The sequence below is a fragment of the Clavelina lepadiformis genome, chromosome 5, assembly GCF_947623445.1.
Source record: "Clavelina lepadiformis chromosome 5, kaClaLepa1.1, whole genome shotgun sequence".
Lineage (NCBI taxonomy): Eukaryota > Metazoa > Chordata > Ascidiacea > Aplousobranchia > Clavelinidae > Clavelina > Clavelina lepadiformis.
In genome coordinates this window covers 4,479,783-4,497,016 of record NC_135244.1, presented here as the reverse complement: position 1 = coordinate 4,497,016, position 17,234 = coordinate 4,479,783, and the positions used below count along the sequence as shown (strand labels likewise).

Genomic DNA, 17,234 nt, shown 5'->3' with positions numbered 1-17,234 from the left:
AATAACGTTACAGCTTACAAGCACGCGTATTCACAACGCATTGTGCAGTGACAATACAGTGGAACTCGCATATAACCTCGTATAAACGGATCCATTCATCATTGTAAAGAAATCGATTGTTGACAGTACAATTGTTATTGTCACAGAAGAAAGCGTGCTTCACACTCGATTCGATCTTTCACTTGTGATATACAGGTCTGCGTGTATTGTAGGCTACTGTACGAGTAATGCATAGGGACCTAGCCACTAGCGAGCCTGCGCGGTGTGCCGAGGGTCAATTTCGCGTATAACGGAGGAATATCACCGGTCCCGACTTGTCAGTTATATGTGAGTTCTACTGTATTATCTATCTGGAAATTTTTTAAGTGAAAGATCATGAATGTCAATAAAAGTTTTGGGTAAAGTGTTTTCGTTATTGTTTTTCTTTGTCAGAATAGCAATAGGTTATCTTCATGGTTGCACAATCATTAAACATAATCACAGTAGTACAACTGCTCAGTGTCAACAATGTAATGATGCATTAACCATTTTTAGACATATTTTTAAACTTAAGAAAGTAATTATGATGAATAATTTCACTAGCTAGACCAGGGATGTCCAACCTGCGGCCCGCGGGCCACAGTGCGGCCCACCTGAGATTTTTGTGCGGCCCGCTAGTCATTTTCACTCCAAGTAGTATTTTGAACTTTGAATCTTAGCCTAATTAAAATGTACCAGTCAGCTCTTTATGTATCCATTTTTCTTGAAATTTAATAGGTTCTGCGGCCCAATGAATTATTTCAAGTGACAATGCGGCCCACTATAACAAAAGGTTGGACATCCCTGAGCTAGACTCTTGTTTTTGGCAACCCAAACATCAATCTTTGGTGTATGTATATCGGCCCCGGGTCAATATGGCATGTTGTCAGTGAGAGAACCGGATGTTAAAATATTTGAATCCCACCACTGTGCATACCTAAATTCAAACCCCAGTCGTCAAGCTTGCTCTTTTCACATTGTGAAGTCATAATGACGTCCACATCCGTCCCAATGATGTAATGAACCTTTTGCACAATAAAAACGCTTAAATTAAGTTTCAAGTAATGTTATGGGTACTTCTTGATAACACTTGGCTATTTTGTTTATTTTTTACAGTGCAGACTTCATTTTGGTTAGTTTTTCAATTTTGAGAGAAACAGGAAGTTTTCGAGGTTAGTTTATATTTTGAATATATACCATAAATAGCTTCTTCACAAAAATCGTAACTTAAGAAAACTACCATCCTTTTCAGCCAGGCACTAACTTACATCACTGTATACTGGTAGTCCGATAGTTACCGCACCTTATGTTAACATCAAGCTCTAAAGAATCTGATTCTAACTTCCTTTTATCGAAATGTAATCAGGTTATCCCGCTCAGCAACTTTTAACCTTTGGCCTGTACTAAATAGTCACGTGGCTCATTTTATGTTGAAGGTTCCCCCAGTACAGCCTGACGTATTAATAACCTTTGTCAAAATGCATTTATGAGTCTGTAAACTCAAATTTTTGTTTAAAAATAGTGATGCTGAGGCCTAAAAAATAACAAAAAAACTGTCCGTAAAAATACGAGCATTTCCTAGGACCTGAAGCTCGCTTGTCATCAACCTCCGCGAGTTTGTCGACTCGATCGACACTTGCACTCAGAGCAAACGGCTGTGTCTTGATAAGGCAGTTAAAGGCACGCTTGATACTAGGCATAAGCAGGCTTCAGTCGGCAGTCGGCACACAATAAAAAATATTAACGGATAACACATTTTTAGAGGACGCATTTTTACATGGGCACAACGGATTCCGCAAAGGTGTATTAGCAGTAAACTTGCGATACATATGTAGCAATACCTGCTTAACCACTAAATAATATTTTAATAAATATATTTTAGCGGTATTAAATAAGTTATAACTAGGTAATAAGTTTAAAATGGTTGTACTAATTTCATCAAAACAACCAAGTTCTCGTTCTCTTCGATATACTTAACTAAATACGATCTTGATTTAGTCTGTGATATAATAAAGGGATATTGTAGTATACAAATCGAATAGAACATAGAATTCTTATTTTCAGACGTCTGCTTTACGAAAAATGACGTCAATGATAGATAACATTGCGTACAGATCACTTTCTGTTTTCCGTTTTAAGTCGTGACATAAATATCGTGCCTGCCTATCTTGCGTGAGTTATGCACAGCTATTCAATGCATTCGTTTTCTACTAAAATCAACCCTATAACATGGACGTCTTTTTGCTGTTGCTGTGCTGATGTTTCGTCTAAACTCTAAAGGTAGTTGTTCAAAGAAACTTCAATATAATCAGCATATACAGTTGTCATTCCTAAGCAACTACTGTTAAATTGCATTTGAATAAGTTCAGTGTCAAGATAGACAACTTTATTGTCATCTTTACAAGGTGACAAGGACTTTGGTCCTATAATATAGCAGTGGAAAACAAGAAACTATAATATTGATCACTGCTAATTGAAGCTAGTCATCAGACAATACGCCGTCAAGGTAAACAATTAAATCTGTGGGTAAGAATAGCAGACAACGACCTCATGAGACTCATATATCATCACCCGCAATAAACATTTCAACAAGTACTTATTGTAGTGAAGTGGGTCAATCTCTCAAGTTCAGGTGCCATATACCCACTTTCCATTACAAGTACATTCGATGTTGGTTTTAAGTTATTTCAATATTTTTGATTTGGTCCTGGTATATAAGTTATATTTTCACTTTAATATTAACACAGACGGCTTTTTACGTTATTTCTGGGGTATCAAATGTTTACAGAAAAAAGAAAAGATTGCATAACAAGGCATACATAAACGCTGGTGACCTTTTTCTTTATCACAATAAGCATCTGAACCGATTATGTCACATTAGTTTTGTATAGTTGTTTGATTAACCTACATTGACCCCCAAAAATAAGCAAGCCATTAAAGTGTTCTTTACAGTTCGACCGAAGTTAGCAGGTCAGTCGAGGGTATATCGTTTACTTATATCAACTAACTTTTAAGAGAAAAAGCAACTGGTGGGTCAACTGAGATAAAGCGTAAAAAGCAGAAATACTAGGCCTATACCGGGAAGTAGTTCACATAAAATGTTAGCAAGAAGCAAAGCATGATGTTAGCTTTACACCAAAGACTTTAAAGGAGAGATATGGAAAGGCACTTTTCCGCTGAGCGTTTTAGGATGGTTAAGTAAAGTTCCGTCCACAACGCCTGCAAAATGAGCGTTCTTACCTTTTCCCAGCGGTTACAAACAAAACTTTCCTTGTTTACTTACCACACCTTATCCCATATTCTCTGGTTCGGGTAAAACTTCGCCAGTTTTCTCAATATAACAAGTTTTAAAGTTATACAGTTTCTATTCGACGTCTCACGCTCTCGTCGACATCTTGACGTAAATGCATCGAGATAGTGTGAAGCGATACAGACGCTTTGAGGTTATTCAGCGGTATAAGACTTCGGTATAGCAAAATAAGAATCTAACCACTAACTATAATCAGTTTGGTTGAAGTAGTCTATTTACAGTTATTATTATATTGTCCAACCACTTTGTGGTTGACGGCAGTTTGTTGCAGTAAAAATATTCCACAGCACCCTAAATTGCATGTGAGCCTACCAGTTTTTGTTTTTGCAACAACCTGAGTACCGGTAGTGTGAAAAAGGTCTATTTCGGTACTTTGAAAACAAAAAGATTATTAAAAGAAATTGTTACAACAACTTTTTTGAGTTAAAAGATTACGCTGCAAATTGTATTATAAAGGTATTTTTTATGTTTATTATAATTGGAAGCGAAAACTTTGGTGCCATCCTTGTTGCTAGAATGGTCAAACAAGAAATACACTCACAAATAATCCAAGAACGGGATAAAGCGGCAAAGCCCTGAAGACTTAAAACGCGCCGGAAGTAAATTACAGTGGTGCGACAACAACGGAATCCGTTGTTTTGCCTGAAATTTTGCGGCACCCCGGTTGAGAAACATCGCTTTAAGCATTGAATTTGTGTCAGATAGTAACTAAAGCGCTATTCCAATTTTTCAGCATATTTGTTTATTAAGCATGAGGACAAATAAGAATCTCCAATAGCAATGGAAAACCAAGCAGAAAAACGACCCATCCGCGTTGTATGGCGCAACGTCGTGATAATGGCGGCACTTCACTTACTCAGTCTTTACGCAATCACTCAGATGCGGAAAGCACATCCAGGAACCATTGCGTGGGGTATGTTGTAGATAACAGAAGTATATCCATAGGTCTAATGTTGCTTTGTTTTTTAATTTTGAAACTGAGGTTACAGACCTTCACCGCACATCCAGGAACCATTGCGTGGGGTATGTTATAACTAGACTATAAAGAATGGATTATGTATAGATCTATTGTTTATTTAATTTTTAAAGTCAGTTCACTGACCGTTACCGGTTTAAGCAACTAAGAAGTTTTATATTTCTTCTCATTGCCAACTTTATAAAGTTGACCAGGCACAAGACCAATATAGGTCTGGGGCCAGGCTTTTCCAAGTTTTTTTTTTTGCACCACCTGCCCTGAAATATTTGTATACAAATATCTTTAACAGGTAACAGTAATAGACGACATTAACATAGCAGTTTATAGAGCAAAACGAACGACGATTTTCCTCTTATAAATCCATCGCTTATTACAGCACTTGACATGTGGCGACGCGCGTTTGACACGAAAAAAACGATTAATTAAGAACACCTTTCTGTCGACACTTGATAGCGCTTTGAGCAGTTTCAAACGTGGCGACACGAGTTTAGGTTGAAAAGTGGTTCCTGCTGCCTAAACATGATCGCGTTGTGCGCTACGCAACCAAACACAAAGGCATCTTCAGTAGCCTATTTTATTTAAATATTATTTAAAGATTGTATTCTGTTCTTGACTAAAAACTAACAAATACATGCAAACGTAACATTTATCGTTACTGGCGGACTATATATACTTTAAGCACGACTTCCATATACTGTAACTGCAAGTGATTTACCATTGAGTTTAGATAAACTGCTGTTCAACAATTCCATCATTTGCGTCTGTCAACTTGCTGGGATAAAAACTTTTCAAACCTTGACGCAAAGATTGGATAGTTTAATTTAAAACAATTAGATTAGAGTTGATGGCAAAAATAATATCGATGCTAACATCATGTAAAATAAGATATCTATAAAATGGTGGATTATTGCAATACGTTGGTAAACTCAGTTTTTTTCTGAATGTTTTCTATTGTCTTAGGCCTCAAAATATTAATTGTATTTGCAATACTAACTTACTTATTCATTTTATTTTTACTCATAAATTCTAAATGTAAACAAATTCAGGTCTGCATCTCCTGATGCAGCAATTAATTATTGTACTACAGCCGGTCTCGTTTCCTATGGTTTATCAATGTTCCATCATGTTTAAAAGAAATTGGTTTGATAAAAAAATTTTTAAGTTGGACTGACTTTTTCTTTTAAACGGCAACATTAACCAAGTAATTTCTGCAAACAAATAAATAACACACTGATGCAACCAACAAGTTTCTTCAGAGCACGTAAAACTGGGGCAAAAAAAACTCATTTTAAAATGTCGTTTTAAGTAGTCATAATGAGAGTTTCGGCTGTGTAGCCTAGCGGCAAAGTACGCCGACAATAGTAGTTTCAGTTGAGAACATGCTGTAATTTCCTTGTGACACCACCAGTTGCATTCTGTTGTTGGTATATCTGATCGGTATAGAACCTGCTAATGGTGACATCAGCTAGTTGCTGATCATAGTGATTTAAAAAGTCAGGGTCGTAATCTGAAGTTACAGAAAACCGGGTGTTATTGTTGTACAGCAGCCTGCTGATTTTAAATAGCACCCTGTTACTGTTTACTGCTCAATAATTGACAAGCTGTTGCTGGTGTCGTAATCAACAGCAGGCTGTGATGGCTCCAGTAGCAAGCTGGTTTTCAACAATAGCACCCTTTCTTTTGGTTACGACCCCGCCTCGTTAAAAGAATATCTTCATAAGATATGCCTGAAGGTGAGCATGAAAATTGGTTTCATTTGGCTTCCACCCCACTTAAGTTAAATTTCCACTAACTGGCTTGAGTTCGTGCATAGTCCTACTTTACGTCTGCGCACCCCAACACAAAAAAGTGAACGTTAATTTAATCTGCGTAATATTTGCTCTTGTTACGGTACGAGCACTAGGCGGTGAACCATCCCTGAAAGTTGGTAACTTCTTGAATTTTTTTTACTTTCCACAAACAGGAAACTTTTGAAATTCAAAAGTAGCGTAATGTGGAAAACGATTGTAGTTAATTTTGCAGGCTAATCATTATAAAGTACCCATAACTTCGTATTGTGCAACGCAACTGTGAAGGACAAACTCATGTTTTGTACAGAATTCTTTTATTACGTCATGGCTGCGCTGGGCGTCACTGCAGGTGCTCATCGGCTCTGGTCTCACAAATCTTACAAAGCTCGCTTGCCGCTCAAGATATTTCTCGCCGCTCTCAATTCCATGGCATTGCAGGTGAATTACTTTGCAAATTGTTGTTAAGCGTTGTTTTGGAAATATTACCTTGCAACTGAAAGGTAGCAGCTAGGAAGACTGAAGATTGCAATTAAGAGATTACATTTGTAGTGCCAACCTAACAATATATACACCGATATCATGCAATTTTTAATCTTTATCTTAGCATTTGCTTTGTCACTATATATTGGTAACATACTGTAGACTACGTTGTAAGAATTACCTAATATCAAATGTTAGTGCTAGTTGTTACCAACGATTATCACTTTGATCATTAATTTTGAACACGTTTTAAGACTTTTCGGCTTATTGCCACTTTTTCCTGCGCGTGCTAGTAGCAACTGACTTGATTTTTCGTCCCCACCGCGTTTTTCACTAAAAATAAAATAATTGAAAAAATCGATTGATTGACCATCTTTTAATATGTTAATAAATATCTCTGCGATAGAAGTGTACATTAAAGATAACAAGGCAAGGAAAAAACGTGCTCTTTATGCTTTTAACATTATAACTCAACCTTACGGCATTCTTAAAGCATTCTTTTTTCAACCCTTAATTGCTTTCATTGATTAAGTTATAATTTATATTTTATATCAAAGTCATTGACCACGTGTCGTTTATCAGTGCACTTCCTAAATTTAAATCACCTAGTGGTTGGCAAAGTGGCATACGCCTTGCGTTTTATAAGTCTTACCGCAACATGGTTCAGTGAGTGGTAAAATGTTTGTTTTAAACTGCTTATGAACGTTTATAGCGTATAGCAGTGGTCTTCAACCTTTTTTGTAAAATCAACCCTTTTTCGGAGTTCTTGTTCAAAATCACCTGTATGATTATTTTTCTACGAATGTATTTGCTACTTGCGATGTACAATATGCTTTGAAATTATCAAAAAAAGAAAGAATAATCAGAAACAAAGCAAGTATGACCTTATGCAATAATAGCGCGGTAAATAACAGATACATAATTATAAAATAACAAATTTGAAGGCAATGATAACAGCGTCTTCCACCCCCTTATAGACTAAAATCACCCCCCCCCCCCAACTTCAAAAATTGTCACAATTTCCCCCTGGGAAGCGATATCGTCCCCATTGAATAATCTTGGCGTATAGTGTATATATAGTATAACGCTAACTCAAAAATGCATGATCTTCCACCAAGTGTTCGGAGTCATAATCTTTAAGCCAAATCATTGTGTTGTGCCATTTCTTAACAAAAGCGATATACATAGATCTTTCATTTCCACTAGTTCAGTATCGCACAATTGTCATCTGCAGAACTCAATATTCGACTGGGCACGAGACCACCGCGTGCATCACAAGTTCAGTGAAACAGATGCTGATCCACACAACGCAAAACGAGGATTCTTCTTCTGCCATGTTGGTTGGTTGCTGGTCAAAAAACATCCTGATGTCATGGAAAAAGGAAAGCGCGTTGATGTGATGGATCTTTGCAACGATCCAGTTGTGATGCTTCAACATAGGTGATTTTATTGGAACTCAATAGATGTAATCAAGCTAATAAAATGATAGATTTATTCAATTTTATTAATATTTTCACCAATGTAATACAGTATAATATGACTTTTCACAAGATATCATTTTATTAAATCATATATTATACTAACTTATACATGTATTGACACAGCGTGACACTGACACCTATAATGTTATATTATAATTTGCTGTGTAATATCACTTAGCAATGGCACTGAAATAGACCTGCTAGTGTTTTGAGTTTATGTTCTTACACGTATTAGTATTAGTTTTTGTTTGTGTTTCAGGCACTACATACCATCAGTTATTCTCATGTGCTTCGGCTTACCAACAGGTAAGTGAAAAAAATACCGTTTCAGTTCAGACCGTGTGAGCAATCCTTTATCAAAGTTTTCTTTTCTTATAAATTGAATTTGTTTGGTTAGCTGTTCCTTTGCTGTGGGGTGAAAGTTTGTGGATTTCTTACTTGATGTGCGTATTGCGCTACTGCTCCCTACTGAACACCACTTGGTGTGTGAACAGTGTGGCCCACATGTGGGGAAACAAACCGTACGACAAATCCATCAATCCTGCTCAAAATATGTTTGTAACCATTTGCGCAATAGGTACCGGGAAACACATAGATTTGTTCGATAGACTTTCAGTTTATGGTCAAAAGAATTTTTAACTTTTACCTTAATTCCATCTTTATATGATTTACTAGGAGAAGGCTTTCACAATTACCATCACGTTTTTCCACACGATTATGCCACGAGTGAGTTTGGTTTTCGCTTCAATTTAACCACAGCGTTTCTTGACTGCATGTTCTACCTGGGTTTGGCTTATGATCTACGTACGGTTGCTCCGGAGACAATCCTGGCAAGAAAGAAACGAACTGGATGCCTCAATAGTTAATTATATTCTCGTGAAGGATATTTTGTGATCAAAATGACTTACATGCCATTCAATTTTCTTGTTAAATAATTTCGTAAATGGGACTAGCTTAGCATTGTTTAGTAATAATAATTTGGTGATGTCTTTTTGAGAGTGACCGTACAATAAAGACTGATGACGTTCAAACCTGCTCTATCATCAGTGATTATACTTAACATAGTTTTCAGCTCATCAGAAGCAATCTCTGGATAAATGTGCAACCCTAGTGGTGCAGATGCGCATCTTGAAAAGACAATTCGCCTGTTTCTAAAAGATAGTTTGCCATTCACAAGAATAACACTTAAAGCACCAGGTTTTGATAAACAAACAACTTTAAAATGAGCTTGATCCTTCTCATTTCCCGAGTTCTGTAAATGGCTAAAATTTTAGTTTTATTTACCCAAATTTTGTTGATTTGATGATATTTAATGGCCTAGTAAATCAAGAGCTGCTGTACATAAAAACATTTACAGTAATAATGGGTTCCAAACGTAAGAAATTGTGGTGTTACTACAAAGGCATACCAATTCTGTGTGGTAACTATCCGCCACCAAGCCTAAACTGTGTTTTCAATTTTCATAAGAGTCATGCAAACTGTTTGGTTGATTTCTTGTTTGTCCTGTGTCCAAACCAGTAAATAAGACTACTGAGCGGTGATTCGAAATGAAATACTAGGCAACAACATGTTTGTGACAAAATACTTTTTCACATTAGTACCATCAGCAAATATTAGCCAAAAGCCCAGAACGCTTGCAAAGTGAAGCACGCGATATGTGTTGTTTTTTCAGTGGTGTCGTTAAGCCGTAAGCGACATCATTATATGCCGTAAAAATCAGCGCAATGAACAATAATATTCAAAAGCCATGTAAGCTCACAAGTTAACGTTCTTCATATTTGCACGCTACCTACTGCCAGGGTTGCCAGATTTTGCAGAGCAATATATACCAAATATCAAAAAATTATATATATACCAAATATATACCAAACAGAGGAATACCAACCGCAAGTCGGCAACCGATATAATCATGGACATTTGACAATAGTCTGGAACAGAACTGTGAGAACTCAGTAGCTCACACTGTGCGTTTATAATCAGTGTTGCCACTACCACAAAAACACATGAAATATAAGTGTAGTTTTGAATCGTCGGTCCTACTTAGCATATGCAAGTGGTTAACATAGATTTGAAACAAATTATTACTTTCAGTTACCAAAGAATATACCAAAAATATGCCAATATACCAAATGATAATTTCCACCTACCAAATGCTCAAAAATATCCCAAATATATACCAATATACCAAATGAAAATTTCAGCTACCAGACATGAAAAAAATATACCAAATGGCAACCCTGCCTACTGCCTGCTGTTGTTTGTGACCAATCTGACTCATCCAAGTCGTTAAAGCACGTGGCAGTGGAGCCGATGATTAACCTCGTTAAGTCATGGGGTTATTATCGGTCAACAATACGTAAGGTTACAATAGGGCAATGCGCGACGTAACGTGGTCTTAACGAGAATGGAATTCATTTCTTCAGATCGAATAGATTTGCGTCATATTGTTGCTTTAAATAACTGTTATCAACTCTTTCAATTCAATTTATGACTGTTAACAGATACTTATTTACCAATTTTTGGGGTTTAATCAAGAATTGAAGAGAGAGTTTTTCAGCCTACAGACAGGAACATAAGCAATAGCATAGCTTAACAGTTACTCGGTAACCATCACTTAGCAGATGTCTTGTTGTTATTCGTTTAGAAAATTACCTGTGACTATTAGTCGAACCGTTATTTTTTTGGATGTGGCACTAACAGGCAATAGCTAGTCCGGAATGGAAGTTCTTTATTGTTAATTATATGATTTAACACTGATATAACATTTAAATTAGAAAATATAGGGCAAGCAATTCTTTCCCTTTTTACGAAGGAGAGAATTTAATTTTAGACAGTGACGTTCAAAAACTGATTTTGAAATCAGGTGAATTTTTCCAGCACTTTTGCATTGTTAAAGATGTGGCAGTTAAGTTAGGAGAAAGAGTATTCAAGACGCTATAGTATAGCCCAGTGGTGGGCAAACTGCGGCTCGCCGGCATGTTTTTTGTGGCTCTTCTAGTCGAATCCGAAAATTCCAAAAAATTTGTAAAGGCTACCAAGAGTACTGTTTATGAACATTTCTCTCTTTTTCTTTTCTTTATTTAGGTCAGGATTTCGTTTATGACGTAACATTAGACATAGAATCCGAAGAGTTAGCTAAGAGCAAGTCAACGCAATTTCATTGCTAAGACAGTAAGGTTTAGCTCAGTTTAGTCTACTTAAATACACTGCAAAACGAAAACGATGACATCTAATGCTAATACATTATTTCCCGTTTTTGTATTGAAAGAATTTTGAGGCTCTCTGGTACTTGTATTTTCTGCAAATGGCTCTTCCATTGAATACATTTGCCCACCTCTGGTATAGCCTATACCGTCCGTAATGGTTGTAGGCTAAGGTTAGAGTAGTGGTTAGTAATAGTTAAATGGATAGGTTAGCTATAGTTTAGCTTAATTTCTCTATTTCATTTTGTAGTGACTGCAGTTTTGTTAACACACCAACCTATGGTACACAAAAGCTGTAGTAATGTAGTATATAATACTTGTCATCTGTTAAATTCACCAATTTCTTATCTTACAAAAGCGATTTGCACCAAATGATAACGAAAGTAAGTTTTGAGGATATGGCAATAAGAGGTCCGCGTCCATTTCCAAACAACACAGTACAGGATTGTGAAATGGAATAGGCTGGCAGGTGAAGTTTGACTTCAGACCACTTTTAGTGTTTGCAACGATACTGAATACGCCGTGTTACGCATTACCTATGGGCTGTGAATACGTTTAACTTAAGATTGCACTATCCTGGACTGCTCTGTATATTACTAACGAATATACTTGTCCGAGCAGGTACAATAACCATTGCGAGATGAGCATCTTTAGTAGAAATTTCTTCCCGTGCTTGACAGTTCGTCGTCACAAAACATGTCGGCTAAGAAAAGCCTTGTCGTTCACTTCCTTGTTATTACGCAATTCTTCCCTGGTTTGATTGGCAAAACACGTCATAAAGTTTTCAAATATGTCATGTCATAAACGTGTGATATCCAAATAGACACCAGGCCCTTCCGAGAACGATTAAATTTGACAAATTATTCGGAGAAGCCGGCAAACAGAGTACTGCAATTACAGATGTTAAGCAATGGTTTGGGACAGCGCCTTAAAGTAGCCTATTTAAGTTATTGTTTTTGAATGAAAGCTATCCGCCTTCCCAATCAAATGGTTTTGTTTGCTTACGTAGGTGATGGTAGCGGATTGGATTTGTTCTAACCATAGAGATCTGTTTACCAATTTTAAGCTGTATTTGCTGATAAAATACCACAAGTAATATCCTAAAAAGCCGATGAAACACAGTGAAGAAAAAAGACCCGTCCATGTTGTGTGGCGCAATGTTATATTAATGACATTGCTTCATGCTGTAAGCGTTTATGCGGTCACTCAATTACACAAAGCACATCTGGCAACGATTGTATGGGGTAAGATATTTTGTAATAGGAAGTAGGACTTGATCCTCCGTTACGTAAGCCTTCGCTTACAAATATCCACCGCAAGTTATAGCTAAAATAGGCATATGTTTTCGTATGTGGATAAATTATGTGAGCGCTGATATAAGAAGGCAAAATAATTCCAATTTTGTGTGGCCTCTGAGATTTATTTTCTTATGGCTACGCAACACAACACTTTTTCTTCAGAATTCTTTTATTACGTCATGGCTGCGCTGGGTGTCACTGCAGGTGCTCATCGGCTCTGGTCTCACAAATCTTACAAAGCTCGCTTGCCGCTCAAGATATTTCTCGCTGTTCTCAATTCCATGGCATTGCAGGTAGACCACTTCTTTAAACTAGGTTGTTGGGTAGGTTATAAACTGACCAGCAGACAATTTCAATGTTATATGTTACTTCGCCATTGCGAAGACGTTGCCAATGATGTTTTTTTTGCGGTACGGAAAACCAATTACATGCAATCATACATTGTACAGTATGCCCACTACTTTAAAGAGTTTTGTATCAAAGGAAATTTTTCACCAAGTGTGTAAAATAAAATGCTGATTTAAGCGTCAGGATTGTTTATGGTATGACAAATAAAGATTCGTTGTGATATTACTTGTGTGAAGTATTACACAACAAACATATTCGCCATAAAGACCGCGTACACTGGCGGCTATTGTTACAACATGAGCGAGGACGATTAATAGTTGATAACTTGTTTTGTTTCTGCTTCTATGGTATGAGTTCTCATTTCTCAAACGGTGAGACAATGCTGTTAGTTGCTTAAATTTTGTCTATGCACATTACTGAATGAAAAAGTTCCCATTTTATTTATTATCATACACAAAGGCGTCAACAACTGAATTGCAAAACTCCCCAAATAGAATTTCAACATTTACAAAACAACCCATGACTCGTGACGTAACCGTCACAACGGAAACATCCGTTAAACCACCGTTGCACTTTATGCTGCAATAGAAAACAAACAATTTTCTGTGAACTTATGAAAATCCGAATATTTCACGACGTATGATTTCGATTTATTTATATTGATTGAAGTTGATCTTCTGATCTTGTGCACCCACGTTGTCACCTGGAAGTGGAAAACTTGTTCAAAATAAGGTTTTACGTTCAAACTCGGCAGTTCACCTCCTGCTTAGGCTATATCGTCTCTATTCAAGATTTGTAATATTCACGATTGGACGCATATAGGCTAGCCTAGCATAGCCTCATGCACGTTGATGTCATGTACACTGTTACGCTCAAATTTTGTTTTGCATGTCACCATAAGTGGCAAATTTGCAGTTCATATTGGAAACAGTTGCCTTATCACAAGTTTTTAGACTGCCACTATTTCGCCAAACTAAAGTCGTACGTTCCAAGCTATTTTTCTCAGTTTCAATTCAACTTTAATTTTATGACGTGGTAACTTAGACCTAATTTAAATCTAACTTCAATTAAACCACAAATAATTGAAATAAAATTTTTGTGTACCCATTCTTCAAACCAAACCGCCTACCTGTAACAGTGGGCTGCGTCACGTTCTTACAGTGAAGTATTCACTCTCAAATATAATTAATTATTTATTATTGTTGTTTTTTTAAATGTAATTTGGCATATTTACGGACAAATTTTCTTTCAGGCTACTTTCACATTTATTCGAGCCCGTAACTAGTTTGAGGTGCCAGAAAAGGTAAAAGTATTTTGGCGGGAACCAAACAACAACTACCACATATAATAATAACATATTATGCTTTACCTTTAAACTATGCCTGACTCATTTTTTCCAAGTTGACCCAAGCTCATGACCCCCACATAGTTATGGAACTTCTTGTTTTAACGCTAACCTCACACTTCACTGAAACTGCTATGATGGCTTACTGTAAGCACGGTTACAACAACAACGCTTTTGCGTTGAAAACCACTTTTTTGCAGAACTCGATATTCGACTGGGCACGTGATCACCGCGTGCATCACAAGTTCAGTGAAACAGATGCTGATCCACACAACGCGAAACGAGGGTTTTTCTTCAGTCATATTGGTTGGTTACTGGTCAGAAAACATCCTGACGTCATAGAGAAAGGAAAGCGTCTTGATCTAAACGATCTGTACAACGATCCAGTCGTGATGCTTCAACACAGGTGACTTCGAAAAAATGATACCAAAGCTTACATCTATAGTTTTATAATAGATTCGTGATTTTACCAAAAGTTGCATAAATTTTTTTTGCTTTTTAGATACTACATACCATCTGTTATTCTAATGTGTTTCGTCCTGCCAGCAGGTAAGTGATAAACAAAGGCGCTAGAAAAACTCTGGGCGGAAAGGGCAGTGTTATGAAAATACCATTTTTAAAAATATGGAATATTAAACTTGAGAATTACCAAAAGCAATGCCAAAGGTTTTGTGAAAGAAGGATAATAGTTTGTTAGTTTTGCGTGCGGATTCGTGACGTTGTATGAATAAATAATAGCCTATTATTATTTATTAGAGGCATGACACAGACATAGAAACCCCTTTTTAAGTTACTTAGCCTATGTTCAGAAAGCGCCGTTATATGACCCGGGGCTTCCGATACCCCTACTAGTAATAAACCGTGTCTTATCCGGCGTACGATGTAGGCTTATACCTTATAAATAATTTGATGTTATTTTTCAGCTATGCCTTTGCTATGGGGTGAAACTTTGTCGATTTCCTATCTAACGTGTTTATTGCGATACTGCGCTGGGTTAAATGTAACTTGGTGTGTGAACAGTGTGGCCCACATGTGGGGAAACAAACCGTACGACAAATCCATCAATCCAGCTGAAAATTTACTGGTAGTCATCTGCGCGATGGGTATTAAAATAATTGATTTTTAAGACCGGCGTGAAGTTGGATACCGGTTTCGTGATTTTTATCCAGTAAGGTATTTATTGAAAGTGATTATGATAACATTAGCTGCAAAAACAACTACTTGAAAAAGAATTCACATAACGTGTCGGCTTCTAACCAAGTTCACGTTTTGTTTGTTTAACCAAGGGATCGGTATCCAACATTCCGCCGGTATGTCCAAGCATTTGTTTGTAAGACTTTGAATGTAGTAAGAATTACGTACATTTTTGTCAACTATCCAAATCTCGTTCTATTATATCCATACCTATGGTTTATCTGGTGTAGGAAAATTTTTCACTGGCTCTATTCTTTATATGGTTTACTAGGAGAAGGCTTTCACAATTACCATCACGTGTTTCCACACGATTATGCCACGAGTGAGTTTGGTTTTCGCTTCAATTTAACCACAGCGTTTATTGACTGCATGTTCTACCTGGGTTTGGCTTATGATCTACGTACGGTTGCTCCGGAGACAATCCTGGCAAGAAAGAAACGAACTGGATACCTCAGTGATTAAATATGCTATTCTTGTGAAAAATCTATTTTGACGACAATGTATTCGGTTGCTGCATTACTGTTAATTTCATATTCATGCAAGCACGCTCCTGGTTAATTCTGTGTGCTACTGTGAAAATATTTTGCCAGAAACCAAAGAAATAAATTAAATAGAAGTCAAAGAACTTTGTGCGCTAAAGTTTTCTCCATCTCTTGATTTTTTATTTCAGAAAGTGAACAAACTATTTTTTTAAAAAATCAATTCATTTTCCATTAGTGTGGGCTAAGCTTGGCTAGAACTCGATATGAACAGAAGTACCCAATACTAATTTCATATAAGAGAAAATTAGCGCGGAAGCAAAATCAAAAATTCTGAAAAAAGACTAACAGCGTATTTAATTAAGCATGGAAAAGATTTAGCTTGTAGGACAACTTATTACTTTGATGGAATTATTCATTTGTTTCAATAATGATAATAATATTTTTATGGGAATAAAGAATGTTCCCGAAAAAATTCTCTTGAAAAATTTTCATTGTTGCCTTAGGCTAGGATTTTTGACGAGAAGTCCTGTGTTTGATAGCTAACCTATACTGTTGTCTAGACTATTTTTGTATGCGTTGTGATTATTGTATACATATAACCTATGCTTTAAATTATGACTGGGCATAGACAGAATGCAATTGTACAGCAGCTAATATCTTTTACTTCCTTCGATTAAAAAACGTTTAGCTGAAGCTAATAGTTTAATAAACTTATTTAAGAAAGAAATCAACCATAAAAGTTGAGAAATAAGTACCAATTGAAGTATTATAAAAACAATCAAGTACAGCTTAGTTCAGGGAATTTAGCAGTTGAATGCTTTCGAATACCACAAAAATGGTACTTCCTTTGGTTGAAAAAAACTTTTGATTGGTTTGTATTATAGCTTCAATATGCCTGAACATTTCGCTGAAAGCCGTTTACCATATGTAGGTTCAAATAATGTAAAAACACCCAGCAACAGACGATGAGGCACGTAGTTTTCCTATTCAGTTGAAAGCTCGACAATTTTATTTTCTAGGAAATCGCGTAACAACTAGATAATGAAGGTGCTGGTGATCAACCTCTGTTTTCTGGTTTTAACCTCGGCAGCAAGCACACCTTCAGAATCTGAGAAAGATGGCTGCCCCGGCTATACAGTTAACAATTACAATTATGGATCATCCGATGGGTTTGTCGTGGATCCGAGAATAAACCAAGAGCATGTTAAACAGGGCAGGCCTGGAAAATCGGGAGCAAGGGGGTTTAAAGGGGAAAAGGCAAGCTTTGTGCATGGTTTAATATATGTTTGAAACGTAGCATCTGATAAGG

General features: G+C 36.6%; 2 protein-coding genes and 1 long non-coding RNA gene across 5 annotated transcripts; 2 read left to right on the top strand and 1 right to left on the bottom strand.

Annotated features, from left to right (window-relative positions):
• The first annotated feature begins 209 nt into the window (after nucleotides 1-209).
• LOC143460819 (stearoyl-CoA desaturase 5-like) lies at nucleotides 210-9,086 on the top strand. 2 transcript variants are annotated; one of them, XM_076958458.1, is made up of 8 exons: nucleotides 210-327; nucleotides 1,135-1,190; nucleotides 4,062-4,351; nucleotides 6,402-6,532; nucleotides 7,809-8,014; nucleotides 8,315-8,361; nucleotides 8,453-8,632; nucleotides 8,731-9,086. In XM_076958458.1, the coding sequence occupies exons 3-8, from the start codon at nucleotides 4,147-4,149 to the stop codon at nucleotides 8,919-8,921; spliced, it is 960 nt and encodes a 319-aa protein (XP_076814573.1). In that variant the 5' UTR covers nucleotides 210-327; nucleotides 1,135-1,190; nucleotides 4,062-4,146; the 3' UTR covers nucleotides 8,922-9,086. The 2 variants fall into 2 exon arrangements, with proteins under 2 accessions (XP_076814573.1, XP_076814574.1); XM_076958459.1 differs by having other exon boundaries at nucleotides 216-327; nucleotides 4,062-4,241.
• Nucleotides 9,087-12,271: 3,185 nt separating this feature from the next.
• On the top strand, nucleotides 12,272-16,068 carry LOC143460821 (stearoyl-CoA desaturase 5-like). 2 transcript variants are annotated; one of them, XM_076958460.1, is made up of 6 exons: nucleotides 12,272-12,502; nucleotides 12,719-12,849; nucleotides 14,450-14,655; nucleotides 14,752-14,798; nucleotides 15,173-15,352; nucleotides 15,715-16,068. In XM_076958460.1, the coding sequence occupies exons 1-6, from the start codon at nucleotides 12,370-12,372 to the stop codon at nucleotides 15,903-15,905; spliced, it is 888 nt and encodes a 295-aa protein (XP_076814575.1). In that variant the 5' UTR covers nucleotides 12,272-12,369; the 3' UTR covers nucleotides 15,906-16,068. The 2 variants fall into 2 exon arrangements, with proteins under 2 accessions (XP_076814575.1, XP_076814576.1); XM_076958461.1 differs by lacking the exon at nucleotides 12,272-12,502 and having other exon boundaries at nucleotides 14,157-14,655.
• On the bottom strand, nucleotides 13,326-14,411 carry LOC143460825 (uncharacterized). Its single transcript, XR_013117965.1, has 2 exons — nucleotides 14,274-14,411; nucleotides 13,326-13,607 (listed from the first exon to the last, which is right to left on the bottom strand). It is a non-coding gene; the product is annotated as an uncharacterized LOC143460825 (long non-coding RNA).
• Nucleotides 16,069-17,234: the final 1,166 nt, after the last annotated feature.

What these genes read in the sequence shown, in the direction of transcription:
- LOC143460819 (XM_076958458.1), top strand. Translation starts at nt 4,147, where the DNA reads ATGGCGCAACGTCGTGATAATGGCGGCACTTCACTTACTCAGTCTTTA. An exon ending in TCCAGGAACCATTGCGTGGG is followed by an intron (nt 4,352 to 6,401) that starts GTATGTTATAAC and finishes TGTTTTGTACAG; the next exon opens with AATTCTTTTATTACGTCATG. An exon ending in TCAATTCCATGGCATTGCAG is followed by an intron (nt 6,533 to 7,808) that starts GTGAATTACTTT and finishes TGTCATCTGCAG; the next exon opens with AACTCAATATTCGACTGGGC.
- LOC143460821 (XM_076958460.1), top strand. Translation starts at nt 12,370, where the DNA reads ATGAAACACAGTGAAGAAAAAAGACCCGTCCATGTTGTGTGGCGCAAT. An exon ending in TCTGGCAACGATTGTATGGG is followed by an intron (nt 12,503 to 12,718) that starts GTAAGATATTTT and finishes CTTTTTCTTCAG; the next exon opens with AATTCTTTTATTACGTCATG. An exon ending in GTGTTTCGTCCTGCCAGCAG is followed by an intron (nt 14,799 to 15,172) that starts GTAAGTGATAAA and finishes GTTATTTTTCAG; the next exon opens with CTATGCCTTTGCTATGGGGT.